The sequence below is a fragment of the Chiloscyllium punctatum genome, chromosome 33, assembly GCF_047496795.1.
Source record: "Chiloscyllium punctatum isolate Juve2018m chromosome 33, sChiPun1.3, whole genome shotgun sequence".
Lineage (NCBI taxonomy): Eukaryota > Metazoa > Chordata > Chondrichthyes > Orectolobiformes > Hemiscylliidae > Chiloscyllium > Chiloscyllium punctatum.
Genome location: NC_092771.1, coordinates 23,356,286 through 23,379,823, shown reverse-complemented (window position 1 = coordinate 23,379,823; position 23,538 = coordinate 23,356,286). Strand labels below are relative to the sequence as shown.

The 23,538-nt window shown below is 53.1% G+C and overlaps 1 protein-coding gene across 1 annotated transcript in view; it reads right to left on the bottom strand.

The window, feature by feature from the left end:
- The window catches only part of LOC140458483 (annexin A2-like), a 73,060-nt gene that overhangs the window by 16,617 nt on the left and 32,905 nt on the right, over window positions 1-23,538 (bottom strand). Inside the window, exon 6 of the mRNA XM_072553147.1 lies at window positions 7,454-7,544. Within this exon, the coding sequence (XP_072409248.1) occupies window positions 7,454-7,544 (91 nt within the window). The remainder of the gene's footprint in view (window positions 1-7,453; window positions 7,545-23,538) is intronic.

The following is a 23,538-nucleotide window of genomic DNA, read 5'->3' as shown; positions in this document are numbered from 1 at the left end:
CAGTGCCAGGGACCCAGGTTCGATTCCACCTTTGGGCAACTGTCTGTGTGGAGTTTGCGTGTTCTCCCCATGTCTGCGTGGGGTTTGCGTGTTCTCTCCGTGTCTGTGTGAGTTTGCGTGTTCTCCCAGTGTCTGTGTGGAGTTTGCTCCGGTTTCCTCCCACAATCCAAAGAACCAGGATGTTGCCTGGTCTGGAGGGAAGCTTCTATGAGGAAAGGCTGAGAGACTTGGGTCTGTTCTCATTGGAAAAAAGAAGGCTAAAAGGGGACTTGATAGAGACATAGAAGAGAACGTCCTTTTTCCTGGGATGATGTCGTCAGTGTGTACAAGGGAGCATAACTACAAGTTGAGGGGTGATAGATTTAAGACAGATGTCAGAAGCAGGTTCTTTACTCAGAGAGTGGTAAGGGCTTGGAATGCCCTGCCCACCAATGTCGTTAACTCAGCCACATTAGGGAGATTTAAACAGTCCATAGATAAGCACATAGATGATGATGGGATAGTGTAGGAGGAGGAGCTTAGAATAGTTCACAGGTTGGTGCAACATCAAGGGCCAAAGGGTCTGTTCTGCGCTGTATTGTTCTTAGTTCTGTGTTCTATGTGCAGGTTAAGCTGGATTGGCCATACTAAATTGCCAATAGTCTCTCGGGATGTGCAGGCATGGTGGGTTAGCCATGGGATATACACCTTACAGATAACACCCCAGACACCACCATTACCATCCCTGGATCTGTCCTGTCCCACGGGCAGGACAGACTCAGGAGAGGTGTTGACACAGTAGTATACAGTCGAGAGGGAGTTGCCCTGGGAACCCTTAACAATGACTCCGGACTCCATGAAGTCTCATAGCTTCAGGTTAAACATGGGCAAGGAAACCTCTTTCTGGTTACCACGTACCATCCTCCTTTGGCTGATGAATCAGTGCTCCTCCATGTTAAGCAACACTTGGAGGAAGCACTGGGGGTAGCAAGGGCACAAAGTGTACGCTGGGTGGGAGATTTCAATATCTATCACCAAGGGTGGTTTGGCAGTAGCATTACCGATCAAGCTGGTCAGGTCCTAAAGGATATAACTACTTGACTGGGGCTGCAGCTGGTGGTAAAAGGAAATACAAGAGGAAAACATATATTTGACCTCAGCCTTACTAATCTGCTGACTGCAGAACCATCTGTCCATGACAGGGTCAGTAAAAGTGACTGCCACACTGTCCCTGTGGAGACAAAGTCCCATCTTCACATTGAGAATAACCTCCGTTGTGTCGTGTGGCCCGATCACTGTGCTAAATGGGACAGACTTCGAATCAATTTAGCAGCTCAAGACTGGGCTTCCATGAGGCGCTGTGGACCATCAACAGCAGCGGAACTCTACTCCAGCACAATCTGTAACCTCATGGCCCGGCATATCCCCCGCTCAACCATGGCCATCAGGCCAGGGGATCAAACCTGGGTCAACACAGGGTGCAGGAGGGCATGCCAGGAGCAGCTGGAAAAGCGCAGCAGGTCAGGCAGCATCCGAGGAGCAGGAGAATCAACGTTTCGGGCATAAGCCCTTCTTCAGGAATGGGGAGGGTGTGCCAAGCAGGCTAAGATAAAAAGTAGGGAGGAGGGACTTGGGGGAGGGGTATTGGGAATGCGATAGATGAAAGGAGGTTAAGGTGAGGGTGATAGGCCGGAGAGGGGGTGGGGGCAGAGAGGTGGGGAAGAAGATTGCAGGTCAAGAAGGCGGTGCTGGGTCTGAGGGTTGGGACTGAGAAAAGGTGGGGGGGAGGGGAAATGAGGAAGCTGGAGAAATCTGCATTCATCCCTTGTGGTTGGAGGGTTCCTAGGCGGAAGATGAGGTGCTCTTCCTCCAGGCGTCATGTTGCCATGGTCTGGCGACGGAGGAGGCCAAGGACCTGCATGTCCTTGGTGGAGTGGGAGGGGGAGTGAAAGTGTTCAGCCAGGAGCAGCATCAGGGAGACCTGAAAATGAGGTGTCAACCTGTTGAAGTGACCAAACAGGACGACTTGTATTTCATGCAGCCTAAACAGCAAGTGATAGACAGAGCTAAGCAATCCCACAACCAACAGGTCAGATCTCTGCTCTGCAGTCCTTCCACATCACGCTGTGAATGGTGGTGGACAATTAAACAACTCACTGGAGGAGGACACTCCATAAGTCTCCCCATCCTCAATGGAGGAGGAGCCCAGCACATCAGTGTAAAAGATAAGGCTGATGCATTCACAACAATCTTCAGTCAGAAGTGGCGAGTGGATGATTCATCTCGGGCTCCTCCAGTGGTCCCCAACATCACAGATACCAGTCTCCAGCCAATTCGATTCATTCCACGTGATATTAAGAAATAGCTGGAAGCACGCGATACTGCAAAGGCAATGGGCCCTGAGAACATTGCGTCAATAGTACTGAAGACGTGGGCTCCAGAACCTGCCGCTCCCCTAGCCAAGCTCTTCCAGTACAGTTACAACACTGGCATCTACCCGACATTGTGAAAAATGCCCAGCTATGTCCTGTAGACAAAAAGCAGGACAGATCTAACCTGGCCAGTTACAGCCCAATCAGTCTACTCTCGATCATCAATAAAGTGATGGAAGGGGGTCGGTAACAGTGCTCTCAAGCAGCAGCTGCTCAGCAATAACCTGCTCAGTGATGCTCAGTTTGGGTTCCACCCAGCTCCTGATCTCATCACAGCCTTGTTTCAAACATGGACAAAAGAGCTGAATTCCAGAGGGGAGGCGAGAATGACAGCCCTTGACACCAAGGTCACATTTCACCAAGTATGGCATCAAGGAGCCCTGGCAAAACCGGAATCAATGGATAACACTCCACTGGTTAGAGTCAGACCTGGCACAAAGGAATATGGCTGTGGTTGTGGAGGGTCAGTCATCTCAGTTCCAGGACATCTCTGCAAGAGTCCTTCAGGGTAATGTCCTAGGCCCAACAATCTTCAGCTACTTCATCGATGACCTTCCCTCTGTCACAAGGTCAGAAGTGGGGATGTTCACCGATGATTGATTGCACAGCAACATTGGCGACTCCTCAGATAGTGAACTAGTCTGTGCTCAAATTCAACAAGATTTGGACAATATCCAGGCTTGGGCCAACAAGTGGCAAGTAACATTCGTGCCACACAAATGCCAGACAATGACCATCACCAATAAGAGACACTTTAACCCTTGACATTCAACGGTATTACCATCACTGAATCCCCCACTGTCAATATCCTTGGGGTTACCATTGACCAGAAACTCGAGTGGACTCACCACATAAATACAGTGGTTATAAGAGCAGGTCAGAGATTAGGGATACCATGGCAAGTAATTCACCTCCTGACTCCCCAAAGTCTATCCACCATCTATAAGACACAAGTCAGGAGTGTGTTGGAATACTCCCCACTTGCCTGGATGGGTGCAGCTCCAACAACACACAAGAAGCTTGACACCATCCAGGACAACGCAACCAACTTGACTGGCACCACATCTACAAACATTCAGCGGCACGGTGGCACAGTGGTTAGCATTGCTGCCTCACAGCGCCGGAGATCCAGGTTCAATTCCCGCCTCAGGCGACTGACTGTGTGGAGTTTGCACGTTCTCCCCGTGTCTGTGTGGGTTTCCTCCGGGTGCTCTGGTTTCCTCCCACAGTCCAAAGGTCAGGTGAATTGGCCATGCTAAATTGCCCGTAGTGTTAGGTAAGGGGTAGATGTAGGGGTATGGGTGGGTTGCGCTTCGGCGGGTCGGTGTGGACTTGTTGGGCCGAAGGGCCTGTTTCCACACTGTAACATTCAATCCCTCCACCGCCGGCACTCAGTGCACACTGCTGCTACTATCTACAAGATGCACTGCAGAATTTCACCAAACATCCGTCGACACCACCTTCCAAACCCACGACCACTTCCATCTAGAAGGACAAGGGCAGCAGGTACTTGGGAACACCACCACCTGCAGGTAACCCTCCAAGCCACTCACCAGCCTGACTTGGAAAAATAGCGCTGTTCCTTCACAGTCGTTGGGTCAAAATCCTGGAATTCCCTCCCTAATGGCATTGTGGGTCAACCCACAGCAAGTGGACTGCAGGCAATTCAAGAAGGCAGCTCACCACCACCTTCTCAAGGAGCAACTAGGGATGGGCAATAAACGCTGGACAGGCAGAGACACCCAAGTCCCACAAATGGATAAAAATAAAGATATGTAGTTAGGTCTGGGTGCCGACTTGATAGTGCAGAAAGAGGCTATTCAGCCTGTCGGGATTCTATGGTTCCAATGGCTGCAGTTTAATGGAGACACTGACCTATTTAAATACAGCTGAGGCCAAAACATTGAATGTTTTCAAGGACAAGTCAAATATCGTTCTTGGGACTAAAGGGACCCAACAGTATGGGGTAAAACCAGGAAGAGGGTCATGAGTTGGATGATCATATTGAATAGGCAAAAGTGAGGACTGTAGATGCTGGAGATTAGAGTCAAGATTAGAGTGGTGCTGGAAAAGCACAGCAGCTCAGGCAGCATCCGAGGAGCAGGAAAATCAACGTTTCAGGCAGGAGCGCTTCATCAAAGGACCAAGTGGTCTATTCCTGCTCCCAATTTCCACTTTTCCATATGTTCACTCGACCAAACTCCAAGGTCTATGTGTGTTTGTGACTCTGTCTGGAGAATGGAGATCACTTCCATTGGCACAAGTCTCATAGAGCATCAAGGTCCACCCAGAACACTGCCCCCAGCAGGCATATGGAAGTAGTACAGCACAGGTTATCACCAGAATGATACTGGAACAGGGAGGGTTCAATTATAAAGGCAAGGTATATGGGACTTGGTTTGTGTTCATTCAGCTACAGAAGATAAAGGTGTACACTAAGTGACTTTTTTTATTTACTCATTCACAGACTGGAGTGTCATTGGGTGGATGCAGGGAGGATGTCCCCGACGATGGGTGCATCCAGAACCAGGGGTCACGGTCTGAGGATAGAGGGTGAACCCTTTAGGATGGAGCTGAGGAGACATTTCTTCACCCAGAGAGCGGTGTGCCTGTGGAATTCATTACCACAGGAAGGAGCTGATGCCCAAACATTGAATGTATTCAAGAGGTGGCTGAATCTAGCACTTGGGAGCGAATGGGATCAAAGGTAATGGGGAGAAAGCAGGATTAGGCTACTGCATTGGACAATCAGCCATGATGGTGATGAATGGTAGGGCAGGCTCGAAGGGCTGAATGGCCTCCTCTGGCTCCTCTCTTCTGTATTTCTGTGTTTCTATGGCTGGTCCATTGTTTACAGCTTATCCCCTCACGGCCGTGGAGAAAGTTGGTAGTAAACTGTCATCTGGAACTGCTGCAGACCTTGGCTGTAGATAGACACACACAGTGCGGTTCAGGAGGCCGATCCAGGATTTCAACCCAGTGACAGTGAAGGAACAGCGACAGATTTCCAAGTCAGGACGGTGAGTGGCTTGGAGGGAAACCTGAAGGTGGTGGCATTCCCATGTATCTGTTGGCCTTGTCCTTCGAGATGGAAGTGTTCAGGGGTTTGGAAGGCGTTGTCTGAGGATCTTTGGTGAATTTCTGCAGTGCATCTTGTAGATAGTACGCACTACTGCTACTGAGCAGCGGTGGGGGAGGGAATGGACTTGAAAGGTGATCAAGTGGGACTGTTTTGTCCTGGATTAACGCACATGAAACCAAAATGTGGAACGAAGATAACAGATCAGCCAAGATCTAATTGACTATTAGAACTGGGTGACGGGCCTCCTCCTGGTCCCATACACCAATTAATTAAGAACCTGCCTCATCTCCTTTGGTAAAGACTAATATGGAAACAAATCTTCTGAGCATTTTCCAAAGGTAAGGGAGTCCAAAACTCGAGGGCATACATATAAGGTGAGAGGGAAAGGATTTTAAAAGGGGCAACTTGTTCACACAGAAGGGGAGTGGCAGATAGAGTTTAGTTTAGTTACACGCGAGGTGCTGCACTTTGGAAAAGCTAATCAGAGCAGGGCTTATACACTTAATGGTAAGGTCTTGGGGAGTGTTGCTGAACAAAGAGACCTTGGAGTGCAGGTTCATAGCTCCTTGAAAGTGGAGTTGCAGGTAGATAGGATAGTGAAGAAAGCGTTTGGTCTGCTTTCCTTTATTGGTCAGAGTATTGAGTACAGGAGTTGGGAGGTCATGTTGCAGCTGGACAGGACATTCGTTGGAATATTGAGTGGAATTATGCTCTCCCTCCTATCGGAAGGATGTTGTGAAACTTGAAAGGGTTCAGAAAAGATTTGCAAGGATGTTGCCTGGATTGGAGGATTTGAGCTAGAGGGAGAGGCTGAACAGGCTGGGGCTGTTTTCCCTGGAGCATCAGAGGCTGAGGGGTGACCTTATAGAGGTTTATAAATCATGAACGGCATGGATAGGGTAAATAGACAAGGTCTTTTCCCTGGGGTGGGGGAGTCCAGAACTAGAGAGCATAGGTTTAGGGTGGAAGATATAAAAGAGACCTAAGGGGCAACTTTTTCACACAGAGGGTGGTACGCGTATGGAATGAGCTGCCAGAGGAAGTGGTGGAGGCTGGTACAACTGCAACATTTAAGAGGCATTTGGATGGGTATATGAATAGGAAGGGTTTGGAGGAATATGGGCCGGGTGCTGGCAGGTGGGACGAGGTTGGGTTGGGATATCTGGTCGGCATAGTTGGATCAAAGTGTCTGTTTCCATGCTGTACATCTCTATGGGCTAATGGTAAAATTCTTGGTAGTGTAGATGAGCAGAGATATCTCGGTGTGCAGGTACATAGATCCCTGAAAGATGCCACCCAGGTTGATAGGGTTGTTAAGAAGGCATACACTGTGTTAGATTTTATTCATAGAGGGATTGAGTTTCGGAACCATGATGTGATGTTGCAGCTGTACAAATTCTGGTGCAGTTGCACTTGGAGTATTGCGTACAGTTCTGGTCACCGCATTCTTGGAAGGATGTGGAAGCTTTGGAAAGGGTTCAGTGGAGATTTACTAGGATGTTGCCTGGTATGGAGGGAAGGTCTTACGAGGAAAGGCTGAGGGACTTGAGGCTGTTTTCCTTGGAGAGAAGAAGGTTGAGAACTGACTTGAGACATACAAGATAATCAGAGGGTTAGATCGGGTGGACAGTAAGAGCCTTTTTCCTCAGATGGTGATGGTAAGCATGAGGGGGCATAGCTTTAAATTGATGGGTGATAGATATAAGACAGTTGTCAGAGATAGTTCCTTTACTCAGTAGTATGGGTGTGGAACACACTGCCTGCAACTGTAGTAGACTTGCCAACTTTAAGGGCATTTAAATGGTCATTGGATAGTCATATGGATGGAAGTGGAATAGTGTAGGTTAGATAGGCCTCAGGTTGGTTTCACAGGTCGGCACAACATCAAGGGTGAAGGGCCTGTACTGTGCTGTAATGCTCCATGTTCTATGACTGTGACTCTAAGCATCTCCCCACTTACGCTCTAGATAGGAGGCAGCCATATCCGAGATTTGCTGGTTGGTGCGAGAGCACAGGATCTCAATCAGAGTGTCTTCATTGGTTCCCAAACCCTATGGAAAGAAGATTTTAAAACTTTCTTATTGGTAGAACCACGTGAACAAGCATCACTGGCAAAGGTCATCAGCAGAAATGACAAGCTATTTTCAGCTCCCAATGGAACTCAGTACGTGGAAAGGAAAATGGGAGGCTCATCCATGGGATCTTTCTGTGGCACTGGGTGTTTCAGGTGGTCTTGGATTTGTACATGAACAATTTTTGATCCATTTGCGCCCTCCCCCACTACCACTGCGAACAACCCACCAGATGGGGCATTGGGAACTGACATGCTGCCCATCCCTGGACAGATTACAGGGAGACATTGAATGTCAGACTCACTGTACGGGATCGAACAGAGCGGAAATGAATTTCTTTGTAGTAAGCTGTCGAGCCACTGGGTGAGTGAACACCATCCCTGAGGCAGTGTGAGGGGGCATGAGAGGCCAGCGTCAGTGTGAGTGAGTGAGTGTGAGGGGGCAGTGAGAAACCAGTGTCAGTGTGAGTGAGTGAGTGAGTCTGAGCGGGCAGTGAGAGACCAGTGTCAGTGTGAGTGAGTGTGAGGGGGCAGTGAGAAACCAGTGTCAGTGTGAGTGAATGTGAGGGGGCATGAGAGGCCAGCGTCAGTGTGAGTGAGTGAGTGTGAGGGGGCAGTGAGACACCAGTGTCAGTGTGAGTGAGTGAGTGTGAGGGGGCAGTGAGAGACCATTGTCAGTGTGAGTGATTGAGTGTGAGGGGGCAGTCAGAGACCAGTGTCAGTGTGAGTGAGAGACCAGTATCAGTGTGAGTGAGTGAGTGAGTGTGAGGGGGCAGTGAGAGACCAGTGTCAGTGTGAGTGAGTGAGTGTGAGCAGGCAGTGAGAGACCAGTGTCAGTGTGAGAGAGTGAGTGTGAGGGGGCAGTGAGAGACAGGTGTCAGTGTGAGTGAGTGAGTGTGAGCGGGAAGTGAGAGACCAGTGTCAGTGTGAGTGAGTAAGTGTGAGGGGGCAGTGAGAGACCAGTGTCAGTGTGAGTGAATGAGTGTGAGGGGGCAGTGAGAGACCAGTATCAGTGTAAGTGAGTGAGTGTGAGTGAGCAGTGAGAGACCAGTGTCAGTGTGAGTGAGTGAGTGTGAGGGGGCAGTGAGAGACCAGTGTCAGTGTGAGTGAGTGTGAGGGGGCAGTGAGAGACCAGTGTCAGTGTGAGTCAGTAAGTGTGAGCGGGCAGTGAGAGACCAGTGTCAGTGTGAGTGAGTGAGTGTGAGGGGGCAGTGAGAGACCAGTGTCAGTGTGAGTGAGTGAGTGAGTGTGAGCAGGCAGTGAGAGACCAGTGTCAGTGTGAGTGAGTGAGTGTGAGGGGGCAGTGAGAGGCCAGTGTCAGTGTGAGTGAGTGAGTGTGAGGGGGCAGTGAGAGACCAGTGTCAGTGTGAGTGAGTGAGAGTGAGCAGGCAGTGAGAGACCAGTGTCAGTGTGAGTGAGTGAGTGTGAGGGGGCAGTGAGAGACCAGTGTCAGTGTGAGTGAGTGAGTGTGAGTGGGCAGTGAGGGACCAGTGTCAGTGTAAGTGAGTGAGTGTGAGGGGGCAGTGAGAGACCAGTGTCAGTGTGAGTGAGTGAGTGTGAGTGGGCAGTGAGGGACCAGTGTCATTGTAAGTGAGTGAGTGTGAGTGAGCAATGAGAGACCAGTGTCTGAGTGAGTGAGTGCGAGGGGGCAGTGAGAGACCAGTGTCAGTTTGAGTGAGTGTGAGGGGGCAGTGAGAGACCAGTGTCTGTATGAGTGAGTCAGTGTGAGCGGGCAGTGAGAGACCAGTGTCAGTGTGAGTGAGTGAGTGTGAGGGGGCAGTGAGAGACCAGTGTCAGTGTGAGTGAGTGTGAGGGGACAGTGAGAGACCAGTGTCAGTGTGAGTGAGTGAGTGTGAGGGGGCAGTGAGAGACCAGTGTCAGTGTGAGTCAGTGTGAGGGGGCAGTGAGAGACCAGTGTCAGTGTGAGTCAGTAAGTGTGAGCGGGCAGTGAGAGACCAGTGTCAGTGTGAGTGAGTGAGTGTGAGGGGGCACTGAGAGACCAGTGTCAGTGTGAGTGAATGAGTGTGAGGGGGCAGTGAGAGACCAGTATCAGTGTAAGCGAGTGAGTGTGAGTGAGCAGTGAGAGACCAGTGTCAGTGTGAGTGAGTGAGTGTGAGGGGGCAGTGAGAGACCAGTGTCAGTGTGAGTGAGTGTGAGGGGGCAGTGAGGGACCAGTGTCAGTGTGAGTGAGTGTGAGGGGGCAGTGAGAGACCAGTGTCAGTTTGAGTGAGTGTGAGGGGGCAGTGAGAGACCAGTGTCTGTATGAGTGAGTGAGTGTGAGCGGGCAGTGAGAGACCAGTGTCAGTGTGAGTGAGTGAGTGAGTGAGCGTGAGCAGGCAGTGAGAGACCAGTGTCAGTGTAAGTGAGTGAATGAGTGTGAGCGGGCAGTATGAGACCAGTGTCAGTGTGAGTGAGTGAGTGAGTGAGTGTGAGGGGGCAGTGAGAGGCCAGTGTCAGTGTGAGTGAGTGAGTGAGTGTGAGTGGGCAGTGAGAGACCAGTGTCAGTGTAAGTGAGTGAGTGAGTGTGAGTGAGCAGTGAGAGACCAGTGTCAGTGTGAGTGAGTGAGTGTGAGTGAGCAGTGAGAGACCAGTGTCAGTGTAAGTGAGTGAATGAGTGTGAGCGGGCAGTATGAGACCAGTGTCAGTGTGAGTGAGTGAGTGAGTGTGAGGGGGCAGTGAGAGGCCAGTGTCAGTGTGAGTGAGTGAGTGAGTGTGAGTGGGCAGTGAGAGACCAGTGTCAGTGTAAGTGAGTGAGTGAGTGTGAGTGAGCAGTGAGAGACCAGTGTCAGTGTGAGTGAGTGAGTGTGAGTGAGCAGTGAGAGACCAGTGTCAGTGTGAGTGAGTGTGAGGGGGCAGTGAGAGACCAGTGTCAGTGTGAGTCAGTAAGTGTGAGCGGGCAGTGAGAGACCAGTGTCAGTGTGAGTGAGTGAGTGTGAGGGGGCAGTGAGAGACCAGTGTCAGTGTGAGTGAGTGAGTGAGTGTGAGCAGGCAGTGAGAGACCAGTGTCAGTGTGAGTGAGTGAGTGTGAGGGGGCAGTGAGAGGCCAGTGTCAGTGTGAGTGAGTGAGTGTGAGGGGGCAGTGAGAGACCAGTGTCAGTGTGAGTGAGTGAGTGTGAGCAGGCAGTGAGAGACCAGTGTCAGTGTGAGTGAGTGATTGTGAGGGGGCAGTGAGAGACCAGTGTCAGTGTGAGTGAGTGAGTGTGAGTGGGCAGTGAGGGACCAGTGTCAGTGTAAGTGAGTGAGTGTGAGGGGGCAGTGAGAGACCAGTGTCAGTGTGAGTGAGTGAGTGTGAGTGGGCAGTGAGGGACCAGTGTCAGTGTGAGTGAGTGTGAGGGGGCAGTGAGAGACCAGTGTCAGTTTGAGTGAGTGTGAGGGGGCAGTGAGAGACCAGTGTCTGTATGAGTGAGTGAGTGTGAGTGGGCAGTGAGAGACCAGTGTCAGTGTGAGTGAGTGAGTGTGAGGGGGCAGTGAGAGACCAGTGTCAGTGTGAGTGAGTGTGAGGGGGCAGTGAGAGTCCAGTGTCAGTGTGAGTGAGTGAGTGTGAGGGGGCAGTGAGACACCAGTGTCAGTGTGAGTGAGTGTGAGGGGGCAGTGAGAGACCAATGTCAGTGTGAGTCAGTAAGTGTGAGCGGGCAGTGAGAGACCAGTGTCAGTGTGAGTGAGTGAGTGTGAGGAGGCAGTGAGAGACCAGTGTCAGTGTGAGTGAGTGAGTGTGAGTGGGCAGTGAGGGACCAGTGTCATTGTAAGTGAGTGAGTGTGAGTGAGCAATGAGAGACCAGTGTCAGTGTGAGTGAGTGTGAGGGGGCAGTGAGAGACCAGTGTCAGTTTGAGTGAGAGTGAGGGGGCAGAGAGAGACCAGTGTCAGTTTGAGTGAGTGTGAGGGGGCAGAGAGAGACCAGTGTCTGTATGAGTGAGTCAGTGTGAGCGGGCAGTGAGAGACCAGTGTCAGTGGGAGTGAGTGAGTGTGAGGGGGCAGTGAGATACCAGTGTCAGTGTGAGTGAGTGTGAGGGGACAGTGAGAGACCAGTGTCAGTGTGAGTGAGTGAGTGTGAGGGGGCAGTGAGAGACCAGTGTCAGTGTGAGTGAGTGAGTGTGAGGGGGCACTGAGAGACCAGTGTCAGTGTGAGTGAATGAGTGTGAGGGGGCAGTGAGAGACCAGTATCAGTGTAAGCGAGTGAGTGTGAGCAGGCAGTGAGAGACCAGTGTCAGTGTGAGTGAGTGAGTGTGAGGGGGCAGTGAGAGACCAGTGTCAGTGTGAGTGAGTGTGAGGGGGCAGTGAGAGACCAGTGTCAGTGTGAGTCAGTAAGTGTGAGCAGGCAGTGAGAGACCAGTGTCAGTGTGAGTGAGTGAGTGTGAGCAGGCAGTGAGAGACCAGTGTCAGTGTAAGTGAGTGAATGAGTGTGAGCGGGCAGTGTGAGACCAGTGTCAGTGTGAGTGAGTGAGTGAGTGTGAGGGGGCAGTGAGAGGCCAGTGTCAGTGTGAGTGAGTGAGTGAGTGTGAGTGGGCAGTGAGAGACCAGTGTCAGTGTAAGTGAGTAAGTGAGTGTGAGTGAGCAGTGAGAGACCAATGTCAGTGTGAGTGAGTGAGTGTGAGTGAGCAGTGAGAGACCAGTGTCAGTTTGAGTGAGTGTGAGGGGGCAGTGAGAGACCAGTGTCAGTGTGAGTGAGTGAGTGTGAGGGGGCAGTGAGAGACCAGTGTCAGTGTGAGTGAGTGAGTGTGAGCGGGCAGTGAGAGACCAGTGTCAGTGTGAGTGAGTGAGTGTGAGGGGGCAGTGAGAGACCAGTGTCAGTGTGAGTGAGTGTGAGGGGGCAGTGAGAGACCAGTGTCCGTGTGAGTGAGTGAGTGTGAGCAGGCAGTGAGAGACCAGTGTCAGTGTAAGTGAGTGAGTGAGTGTGAGTGGGCAGTGAGAGACCAGTGTCAGTGTGAGTGAGTGAGTGTGAGGGGGCAGTGAGAGACCAGTGTCAGTGTGAGTGAGTGAGTGTGAGGGGGCAGTGAGAGACCAGGGTCAGTGTGAGTGAGTGAGTGAGTCTGAGCGGGCAGTGAGAGACCAGTGTCAGTGTGAGTGAGTGAGTGTGAGGGGGCAGTGAGAGACCAGGGTCAGTGTGAGTGAGTGAGTGTGAGGGGGCAGTGAGGGACCAGTGTCAGTGTAAGTGAGTGAATGAGTGTGAGCGGGCAGTGTGAGACCAGTGTCAGTGTGAGTGAGTGAGTGAGTGTGAGCGGGCAGTGAGAGACCAGTGTCAGTGTGAGTGAGTGAGTGTGAGGGGGCAGTGAGAGACCAGGGTCAGTGTGAGTGAGTGAGTGAGTCTGAGCGGGCATTGAGAGACCAGTGTCAGTGTAAGTGAGTGTGAGGGGGCAGTGAGAGACCAGTGTCAGTGTAAGTGAGTGAATGAGTGTGAGCGGGCAGTGTGAGACCAGTGTCAGTGTGAGTGAGTGAGTGAGTGTGAGCGGGCAGTGAGAGGCCAGTGTCAGTGTGAGTGAGTGAGTCAGTGTGAGTGGGCAGTGAGAGACCAGTGTCAGTGTAAGTGAGTGAGTGAGTGTGAGTGAGCAGTGAGAGACCAGTGTCAGTGTGAGTGAGTGAGTGTGAGGGGGCAGTGAGAGACCAGTGTCATTGTAAGTGAGTGAGTGTGAGTGAGCAATGAGAGACCAGTGTCAGTGTGAGTGAGTGTGAGGGGGCAGTGAGAGACCAGTGTCAGTTTGAGTGAGAGTGAGGGGGCAGAGAGAGACCAGTGTCAGTTTGAGTGAGTGTGAGGGGGCAGAGAGAGACCAGTGTCTGTATGAGTGAGTCAGTGTGAGCGGGCAGTGAGAGACCAGTGTCAGTGGGAGTGAGTGAGTGTGAGGGGGCAGTGAGATACCAGTGTCAGTGTGAGTGAGTGTGAGGGGACAGTGAGAGACCAGTGTCAGTGTGAGTGAGTGAGTGTGAGGGGGCAGTGAGAGACCAGTGTCAGTGTGAGTGAGTGAGTGTGAGGGGGCACTGAGAGACCAGTGTCAGTGTGAGTGAATGAGTGTGAGGGGGCAGTGAGAGACCAGTATCAGTGTAAGCGAGTGAGTGTGAGCAGGCAGTGAGAGACCAGTGTCAGTGTGAGTGAGTGAGTGTGAGGGGGCAGTGAGAGACCAGTGTCAGTGTGAGTGAGTGTGAGGGGGCAGTGAGAGACCAGTGTCAGTGTGAGTCAGTAAGTGTGAGCAGGCAGTGAGAGACCAGTGTCAGTGTGAGTGAGTGAGTGTGAGCAGGCAGTGAGAGACCAGTGTCAGTGTAAGTGAGTGAATGAGTGTGAGCGGGCAGTGTGAGACCAGTGTCAGTGTGAGTGAGTGAGTGAGTGTGAGGGGGCAGTGAGAGGCCAGTGTCAGTGTGAGTGAGTGAGTGAGTGTGAGTGGGCAGTGAGAGACCAGTGTCAGTGTAAGTGAGTAAGTGAGTGTGAGTGAGCAGTGAGAGACCAATGTCAGTGTGAGTGAGTGAGTGTGAGTGAGCAGTGAGAGACCAGTGTCAGTTTGAGTGAGTGTGAGGGGGCAGTGAGAGACCAGTGTCAGTGTGAGTGAGTGAGTGTGAGCGGGCAGTGAGAGACCAGTGTCAGTGTGAGTGAGTGAGTGTGAGGGGGCAGTGAGAGACCAGTGTCAGTGTGAGTGAGTGTGAGGGGGCAGTGAGAGACCAGTGTCCGTGTGAGTGAGTGAGTGTGAGCAGGCAGTGAGAGACCAGTGTCAGTGTAAGTGAGTGAGTGAGTGTGAGTGGGCAGTGAGAGACCAGTGTCAGTGTGAGTGAGTGAGTGTGAGGGGGCAGTGAGAGACCAGTGTCAGTGTGAGTGAGTGAGTGTGAGGGGGCAGTGAGAGACCAGGGTCAGTGTGAGTGAGTGAGTGAGTCTGAGCGGGCAGTGAGAGACCAGTGTCAGTGTGAGTGAGTGAGTGTGAGGGGGCAGTGAGAGACCAGGGTCAGTGTGAGTGAGTGAGTGTGAGGGGGCAGTGAGGGACCAGTGTCAGTGTAAGTGAGTGAATGAGTGTGAGCGGGCAGTGTGAGACCAGTGTCAGTGTGAGTGAGTGAGTGAGTGTGAGCGGGCAGTGAGAGACCAGTGTCAGTGTGAGTGAGTGAGTGTGAGGGGGCAGTGAGAGACCAGGGTCAGTGTGAGTGAGTGAGTGAGTCTGAGCGGGCATTGAGAGACCAGTGTCAGTGTAAGTGAGTGTGAGGGGGCAGTGAGAGACCAGTGTCAGTGGAAGTGAGTGAATGAGTGTGAGCGGGCAGTGTGAGACCAGTGTCAGTGTGAGTGAGTGAGTGAGTGTGAGCGGGCAGTGAGAGGCCAGTGTCAGTGTGAGTGAGTGAGTCAGTGTGAGTGGGCAGTGAGAGACCAGTGTCAGTGTAAGTGAGTGAGTGAGTGTGAGTGAGCAGTGAGAGACCAGTGTCAGTGTGAGTGAGTGAGTGTGAGGGGGCAGTGAGAGACCAGTGTCAGTGTGAGTGAGTGTGAGCGGGCAGTGAGAGACCAGTGTCAGTGTGAGTGAGTGAGTGTGAGCAGGCAGTGAGAGACCAGTGTCAGTGTGAGTGAGTGAGTGAGTGTGAGGGGGCAGTGAGAGGCCAGTGTCAGTGTGAGTGAGTGAGTGAGTGTGAGTGGGCAGTGAGAGACCAGTGTCAGTGTAAGTGAGTGAGTGAGTGTGAGTGAGCAGTGAGAGACCAGTGTCAGTGTGAGTGAGTGAGTGTGAGGGGGCAGTGAGAGACCAGGGTCAGTGTGAGTGAGTGAGTGAGTCTGAGCGGGCAGTGAGAGACCAGTGTCAGTGTGAGTGAGTGAGTGTGAGGGGGCAGTGAGAGACAAGGGTCAGTGTGAGTGAGTGAGTGTGAGGGGGCAGTGAGGGACGAATGTCAGTGTAAGTGAGTGAATGAGTGTGAGCGGGCAGTGTGAGACCAGTGTCAGTGTGAGTGAGTGAGTGAGTGTGAGCGGGCAGTGAGAGACCAGTGTCAGTGTGAGTGAGTGAGTGAGGGGGCAGTGAGAGACCAGGGTCAGTGTGAGTGAGTGAGTGAGTCTGAGCGGGCAGTGAGAGACCAGTGTCAGTGTAAGTGAGTGTGAGGGGGCAGTGAGAGACCAGTGTCAGTGTAAGTGAGTGAATGAGTGTGAGCGGGCAGTGTGAGACCAGTGTCAGTGTGAGTGAGTGAGTGTGAGCGGGCAGTGAGAGACCAGTGTCAGTGTGAGTGAGTGAGTGTGAGGGGGCAGTGAGAGACCAGTGTCAGTGTGAGTGAGTGTGAGGGGGCAATGAGAGACCAGTGTCAGTGTAAGTGAGTGATTGAGTGTGAGCTGGCAGTGAGAGACCAGTGTCAGTGAGTGAGTGAGTGTGAGGGGGCAGTGAGAGACCAGTGTCACTGTGAGTGAGTGAGTGTGAGCAGGCAGTGAGAGACCAGTGTCAGTGTGAGTGAGTGAGTGACTGTGAGGGGACAGTGAGAGACCAGTGTCAGTGTGAGTGAGTGAGTGTGAGGGGGCAGTGAGAGGCCAGTGTCAGTGTGAGTGAGTGAGTGTGAGGGGGCAGTGAGAGACCAGTGTCAGTGTGAGTGAGTGAGTGTGAGCAGGCAGTGAGAGACCAGTGTCAGTGTGAGTGAGTGAGTGTGAGGGGGCAGTGAGAGACCAGTGTCAGTGTGAGTGAGTGAGTGTGAGTGGGCAGTGAGGGACCAGTGTCAGTGTAAGTGAGTGAGTGTGAGGGGGCAGTGAGAGACCAGTGTCAGTGTGAGTGAGTGAGTGTGAGTGGGCAGTGAGGGACCAGTGTCAGTGTGAGTGAGTGTGAGGGGGCAGTGAGAGACCAGTGTCAGTTTGAGTGAGTGTGAGGGGGCAGTGAGAGACCAGTGTCTGTATGAGTGAGTGAGTGTGAGCGGGCAGTGAGAGACCAGTGTCAGTGTGAGTGAGTGAGTGTGAGGGGGCAGTGAGAGACCAGTGTCAGTGTGAGTGAGTGTGAGGGGGCAGTGAGAGTCCAGTGTCAGTGTGAGTGAGTGAGTGTGAGGGGGCAGTGAGACACCAGTGTCAGTGTGAGTGAGTGTGAGGGGGCAGTGAGAGACCAATGTCAGTGTGAGTCAGTAAGTGTGAGCGGGCAGTGAGAGACCAGTGTCAGTGTGAGTGAGTGAGTGTGAGGAGGCAGTGAGAGACCAGTGTCAGTGTGAGTGAGTGAGTGTGAGTGGGCAGTGAGGGACCAGTGTCATTGTAAGTGAGTGAGTGTGAGTGAGCAATGAGAGACCAGTGTCAGTGTGAGTGAGTGTGAGGGGGCAGTGAGAGACCAGTGTCAGTTTGAGTCAGTGTGAGGGGGCAGTGAGAGACCAGTGTCTGTATGAGTGAGTCAGTGTGAGCGGGCAGTGAGAGACCAGTGTCAGTGGGAGTGAGTGAGTGTGAGGGGGCAGTGAGAGACCAGTGTCAGTGTGAGTGAGTGTGAGGGGGCAGTGAGAGACCAGTGTCAGTGTGAGTGAGTGAGTGTGAGTGGGCAGTGAGAGACCAGTGTCAGTGTGCGTGAGTGTGAGCGGGCAGTGAGAGACCAGTGTCAGTGTGAGTGAGTGAGTGTGAGGGGGCACTGAGAGACCAGTGTCAGTGTGAGTGAATGAGTGTGAGGGGGCAGTGAGAGACCAGTATCAGTGTAAGCGAGTGAGTGTGAGTGAGCAGTGAGAGACCAGTGTCAGTGTGAGTGAGTGAGTGTGAGGGGGCAGTGAGAGACCAGTGTCAGTGTGAGTGAGTGTGAGGGGGCAGTGAGAGACCAGTGTCATTGTGAGTCAGTAAGTGTGAGGGGGCAGTGAGAGACTAGTGTCAGTGTGAGTGAGTGAGTGAGTGTGAGCAGGCAGTGAGAGACCAGTGTCAGTGTAAGTGAGTGAATGAGTGTGAGCGGGCAGTGTGAGACCAGTGTCAGTGTGAGTGAGTGAGTGTGAGTGTGAGGGGGCAGTGAGAGGCCAGTGTCAGTGTGAGTGAGTGTGTGGGTGTGAGGGGGCAGTGAGAGGCCAGTGTCAGTGTGAGTGAGTGAGTGAGTGTGAGTGGGCAGTGAGAGACCAGTGTCAGTGTAAGTGAGTGAGTGAGTGTGAGTGAGCAGTGAGAGACCAGTGTCAGTGTGAGTGAGTGAGTGTGAGTGAGCAGTGAGAGACCAGTGTCAGTTTGAGTGAGTGTGAGGGGGCAGTGAGAGACCAGTGTCAGTGTGAGTGAGTGAGTGTGAGGGGACAGTGAGAGACCAGTGTCAGTGTGAGTGAGTGAGTGTGAGAGGGCAGTGAGAGACCAGTGTCAGTGTGAGTGAGTGAGTGTGAGGGGGCAGTGAGAGACCAGTGTCAGTGTGAGTGAGTGTGAGGGGGCAGTGAGAGACCAGTGTCAGTGTGAGTGAGTGAGTGTGAGCAGGCAGTGAGAGACCAGTGTCAGTGTGAGTGAGTGAGTGAGTGTGAGGGGGCAGTGAGAGACCAGTGTCAGTGTGAGTGAGTGAGTGAGTCTGAGCGGGCATTGAGAGACCAGTGTCAGTGTAAGTGAGTGTGAGGGGGCAGTGAGAGACCAGTGTCAGTGTAAGTGAGTGAATGAGTGTGAGCGGGCAGTGTGAGACCAGTGTCAGTGTGAGTGAGTGAGTGAGTGTGAGCGGGCAGTGAGAGGCCAGTGTCAGTGTGAGTGAGTGAGTCAGTGTGAGTGGGCAGTGAGAGACCAGTGTCAGTGTAAGTGAGTGAGTGAGTGTGAGTGAGCAGTGAGAGACCAGTGTCAGTGTGAGTGAGTGAGTGTGAGGGGGCAGTGAGAGACCAGTGTCAGTGTGAGTGAGTGTGAGCGGGCAGTGAGAGACCAGTGTCAGTGTGAGTGAGTGAGTGTGAGCAGGCAGTGAGAGACCAGTGTCAGTGTGAGTGAGTGAGTGAGTGTGAGGGGGCAGTGAGAGGCCAGTGTCAGTGTGAGTGAGTGAGTGAGTGTGAGTGGGCAGTGAGAGACCAGTGTCAGTGTAAGTGAGTGAGTGAGTGTGAGTGAGCAGTGAGAGACCAGTGTCAGTGTGAGTGAGTGAGTGTGAGGGGGCAGTGAGAGACCAGGGTCAGTGTGAGTGAGTGAGTGAGTCTGAGCGGGCAGTGAGAGACCAGTGTCAGTGTGAGTGAGTGAGTGTGAGGGGGCAGTGAGAGACAAGGGTCAGTGTGAGTGAGTGAGTGTGAGGGGGCAGTGAGGGACGAATGTCAGTGTAAGTGAGTGAATGAGTGTGAGCGGGCAGTGTGAGACCAGTGTCAGTGTGAGTGAGTGAGTGAGTGTGAGCGGGCAGTGAGAGACCAGTGTCAGTGTGAGTGAGTGAGTGTGAGTGAGCAGTGAGAGACCAGTGTCAGTTTGAGTGAGTGTGAGGGGGCAGTGAGAGACCAGTGTCAGTGTGAGTGAGTGAGTGTGAGGGGACAGTGAGAGACCAGTGTCAGTGTGAGTGAGTGAGTGTGAGAGGGCAGTGAGAGACCAGTGTCAGTGTGAGTGAGTGAGTGTGAGGGGGCAGTGAGAGACCAGTGTCAGTGTGAGTGAGTGTGAGGGGGCAGTGAGAGACCAGTGTCAGTGTGAGTGAGTGAGTGTGAGCAGGCAGTGAGAGACCAGTGTCAGTGTGAGTGAGTGAGTGAGTGTGAGGGGGCAGTGAGAGACCAGTGTCAGTGTGAGTGAGTGAGTGAGTCTGAGCGGGCATTGAGAGACCAGTGTCAGTGTAAGTGAGTGTGAGGGGGCAGTGAGAGACCAGTGTCAGTGTAAGTGAGTGAATGAGTGTGAGCGGGCAGTGTGAGACCAGTGTCAGTGTGAGTGAGTGAGTGAGTGTGAGCGGGCAGTGAGAGGCCAGTGTCAGTGTGAGTGAGTGAGTCAGTGTGAGTGGGCAGTGAGAGACCAGTGTCAGTGTAAGTGAGTGAGTGAGTGTGAGTGAGCAGTGAGAGACCAGTGTCAGTGTGAGTGAGTGAGTGTGAGGGGGCAGTGAGAGACCAGTGTCAGTGTGAGTGAGTGTGAGCGGGCAGTGAGAGACCAGTGTCAGTGTGAGTGAGTGAGTGTGAGCAGGCAGTGAGAGACCAGTGTCAGTGTGAGTGAGTGAGTGAGTGTGAGGGGGCAGTGAGAGGCCAGTGTCAGTGTGAGTGAGTGAGTGAGTGTGAGTGGGCAGTGAGAGACCAGTGTCAGTGTAAGTGAGTGAGTGAGTGTGAGTGAGCAGTGAGAGACCAGTGTCAGTGTGAGTGAGTGAGTGTGAGGGGGCAGTGAGAGACCAGGGTCAGTGTGAGTGAGTGAGTGAGTCTGAGCGGGCAGTGAGAGACCAGTGTCAGTGTGAGTGAGTGAGTGTGAGGGGGCAGTGAGAGACAAGGGTCAGTGTGAGTGAGTGAGTGTGAGGGGGCAGTGAGGGACGAATGTCAGTGTAAGTGAGTGAATGAGTGTGAGCGGGCAGTGTGAGACCAGTGTCAGTGTGAGTGAGTGAGTGAGTGTGAGCGGGCAGTGAGAGACCAGTGTCAGTGTGAGTGAGTGAGTGAGGGGGCAGTGAGAGACCAGGGTCAGTGTGAGTGAGTGAGTGAGTCTGAGCGGGCAGTGAGAGACCAGTGTCAGTGTAAGTGAGTGTGAGGGGGCAGTGAGAGACCAGTGTCAGTATAAGTGAGTGAATGAGTGTGAGCGGGCAGTGTGAGACCAGTGTCAGTGTGAGTGAGTGAGTGTGAGCGGGCAGTGAGAGACCAGTGTCAGTGTGAGTGAGTGAGTGTGAGGGGGCAGTGAGAGACCAGTGTCAGTGTGAGTGAGTGTGAGGGGGCAATGAGAGACCAGTGTCAGTGTAAGTGAGTGATTGAGTGTGAGCTGGCAGTGAGAGACCAGTGTCACTGTGAGTGAGTGAGTGTGAGCAGGCAGTGAGAGACCAGTGTCAGTGTGAGTGAGTGAGTGACTGTGAGGGGACAGTGAGAGACCAGTGTCAGTGTGAGTGAGTGAGTGAGTGTGAGCAGGCAGTGAGAGACCAGTGTCAGTGTGAGTGAGTGAGTGTGAGGGGGCAGTGAGAGGCCAGTGTCAGTGTGAGTGAGTGAGTGTGAGGGGGCAGTGAGAGACCAGTGTCAGTGTGAGTGAGTGAGTGTGAGCAGGCAGTGAGAGACCAGTGTCAGTGTGAGTGAGTGAGTGTGAGGGGGCAGTGAGAGACCAGTGTCAGTGTGAGTGAGTGAGTGTGAGTGGGCAGTGAGGGACCAGTGTCAGTGTAAGTGAGTGAGTGTGAGGGGGCAGTGAGAGACCAGTGTCAGTGTGAGTGAGTGAGTGTGAGTGGGCAGTGAGGGACCAGTGTCAGTGTGAGTGAGTGTGAGGGGGCAGTGAGAGACCAGTGTCAGTTTGAGTGAGTGTGAGGGGGCAGTGAGAGACCAGTGTCTGTATGAGTGAGTGAGTGTGAGCGGGCAGTGAGAGACCAGTGTCAGTGTGAGTGAGTGAGTGTGAGGGGGCAGTGAGAGACCAGTGTCAGTGTGAGTGAGTGTGAGGGGGCAGTGAGAGTCCAGTGTCAGTGTGAGTGAGTGAGTGTGAGGGGGCAGTGAGACACCAGTGTCAGTGTGAGTGAGTGTGAGGGGGCAGTGAGAGACCAATGTCAGTGTGAGTCAGTAAGTGTGAGCGGGCAGTGAGAGACCAGTGTCAGTGTGAGTGAGTGAGTGTGAGGAGGCAGTGAGAGACCAGTGTCAGTGTGAGTGAGTGAGTGTGAGTGGGCAGTGAGGGACCAGTGTCATTGTAAGTGAGTGAGTGTGAGTGAGCAATGAGAGACCAGTGTCAGTGTGAGTGAGTGTGAGGGGGCAGTGAGAGACCAGTGTCAGTTTGACTGAGTGTGAGGGGGCAGTGAGAGACCAGTGTCTGTATGAGTGAGTCAGTGTGAGCGGGCAGTGAGAGACCAGTGTCAGTGGGAGTGAGTGAGTGTGAGGGGGCAGTGAGAGACCAGTGTCAGTGTGAGTGAGTGTGAGGGGGCAGTGAGAGACCAGTGTCAGTGTGAGTGAGTGAGTGAGTGTGAGTGGGCAGTGAGAGACCAGTGTCAGTGTAAGTGAGTGAGTGAGTGTGAGTGAGCAGTGAGAGACCAGTGTCAGTGTGAGTGAGTGAGTGTGAGGGGGCAGTGAGAGACCAGGGTCAGTGTGAGTGAGTGAGTGAGTCTGAGCGGGCAGTGAGAGACCAGTGTCAGTGTGAGTGAGTGAGTGTGAGGGGGCAGTGAGAGACAAGGGTCAGTGTGAGTGAGTGAGTGTGAGGGGGCAGTGAGGGACGAATGTCAGTGTAAGTGAGTGAATGAGTGTGAGCGGGCAGTGTGAGACCAGTGTCAGTGTGAGTGAGTGAGTGAGTGTGAGCGGGCAGTGAGAGACCAGTGTCAGTGTGAGTGAGTGAGTGAGGGGGCAGTGAGAGACCAGGGTCAGTGTGAGTGAGTGAGTGAGTCTGAGCGGGCAGTGAGAGACCAGTGTCAGTGTAAGTGAGTGTGAGGGGGCAGTGAGAGACCAGTGTCAGTATAAGTGAGTGAATGAGTGTGAGCGGGCAGTGTGAGACCAGTGTCAGTGTGAGTGAGTGAGTGTGAGCGGGCAGTGAGAGACCAGTGTCAGTGTGAGTGAGTGAGTGTGAGGGGGCAGTGAGAGACCAGTGTCAGTGTGAGTGAGTGTGAGGGGGCAATGAGAGACCAGTGTCAGTGTAAGTGAGTGATTGAGTGTGAGCTGGCAGAGAGAGACCAGTGTCACTGTGAGTGAGTGAGTGTGAGCAGGCAGTGAGAGACCAGTGTCAGTGTGAGTGAGTGAGTGACTGTGAGGGGACAGTGAGAGACCAGTGTCAGTGTGAGTGAGTGAGTGAGTGTGAGCAGGCAGTGAGAGACCAGTGTCAGTGTGAGTGAGTGAGTGTGAGGGGGCAGTGAGAGGCCAGTGTCAGTGTGAGTGAGTGAGTGTGAGGGGGCAGTGAGAGACCAGTGTCAGTGTGAGTGAGTGAGTGTGAGCAGGCAGTGAGAGACCAGTGTCAGTGTGAGTGAGTGAGTGTGAGGGGGCAGTGAGAGACCAGTGTCAGTGTGAGTGAGTGAGTGTGAGTGGGCAGTGAGGGACCAGTGTCAGTGTAAGTGAGTGAGTGTGAGGGGGCAGTGAGAGACCAGTGTCAGTGTGAGTGAGTGAGTGTGAGTGGGCAGTGAGGGACCAGTGTCAGTGTGAGTGAGTGTGAGGGGGCAGTGAGAGACCAGTGTCAGTTTGAGTGAGTGTGAGGGGGCAGTGAGAGACCAGTGTCTGTATGAGTGAGTGAGTGTGAGCGGGCAGTGAGAGACCAGTGTCAGTGTGAGTGAGTGAGTGTGAGGGGGCAGTGAGAGACCAGTGTCAGTGTGAGTGAGTGTGAGGGGGCAGTGAGAGTCCAGTGTCAGTGTGAGTGAGTGAGTGTGAGGGGGCAGTGAGACACCAGTGTCAGTGTGAGTGAGTGTGAGGGGGCAGTGAGAGACCAATGTCAGTGTGAGTCAGTAAGTGTGAGCGGGCAGTGAGAGACCAGTGTCAGTGTGAGTGAGTGAGTGTGAGGAGGCAGTGAGAGACCAGTGTCAGTGTGAGTGAGTGAGTGTGAGTGGGCAGTGAGGGACCAGTGTTATTGTAAGTGAGTGAGTGTGAGTGAGCAATGAGAGACCAGTGTCAGTGTGAGTGAGTGTGAGGGGGCAGTGAGAGACCAGTGTCAGTTTGAGTGAGTGTGAGGGGGCAGTGAGAGACCAGTGTCTGTATGAGTGAGTCAGTGTGAGCGGGCAGTGAGAGACCAGTGTCAGTGGGAGTGAGTGAGTGTGAGGGGGCAGTGAGAGACCAGTGTCAGTGTGAGTGAGTGTGAGGGGGCAGTGAGAGACCAGTGTCAGTGTGAGTGAGTGAGTGTGAGTGGGCAGTGAGAGACCAGTGTCAGTGTGCGTGAGTGTGAGCGGGCAGTGAGAGACCAGTGTCAGTGTGAGTGAGTGAGTGTGAGGGGGCACTGAGAGACCAGTGTCAGTGTGAGTGAATGAGTGTGAGGGGGCAGTGAGAGACCAGTATCAGTGTAAGCGAGTGAGTGTGAGTGAGCAGTGAGAGACCAGTGTCAGTGTGAGTGAGAGAGTGTGAGGGGGCAGTGAGAGAC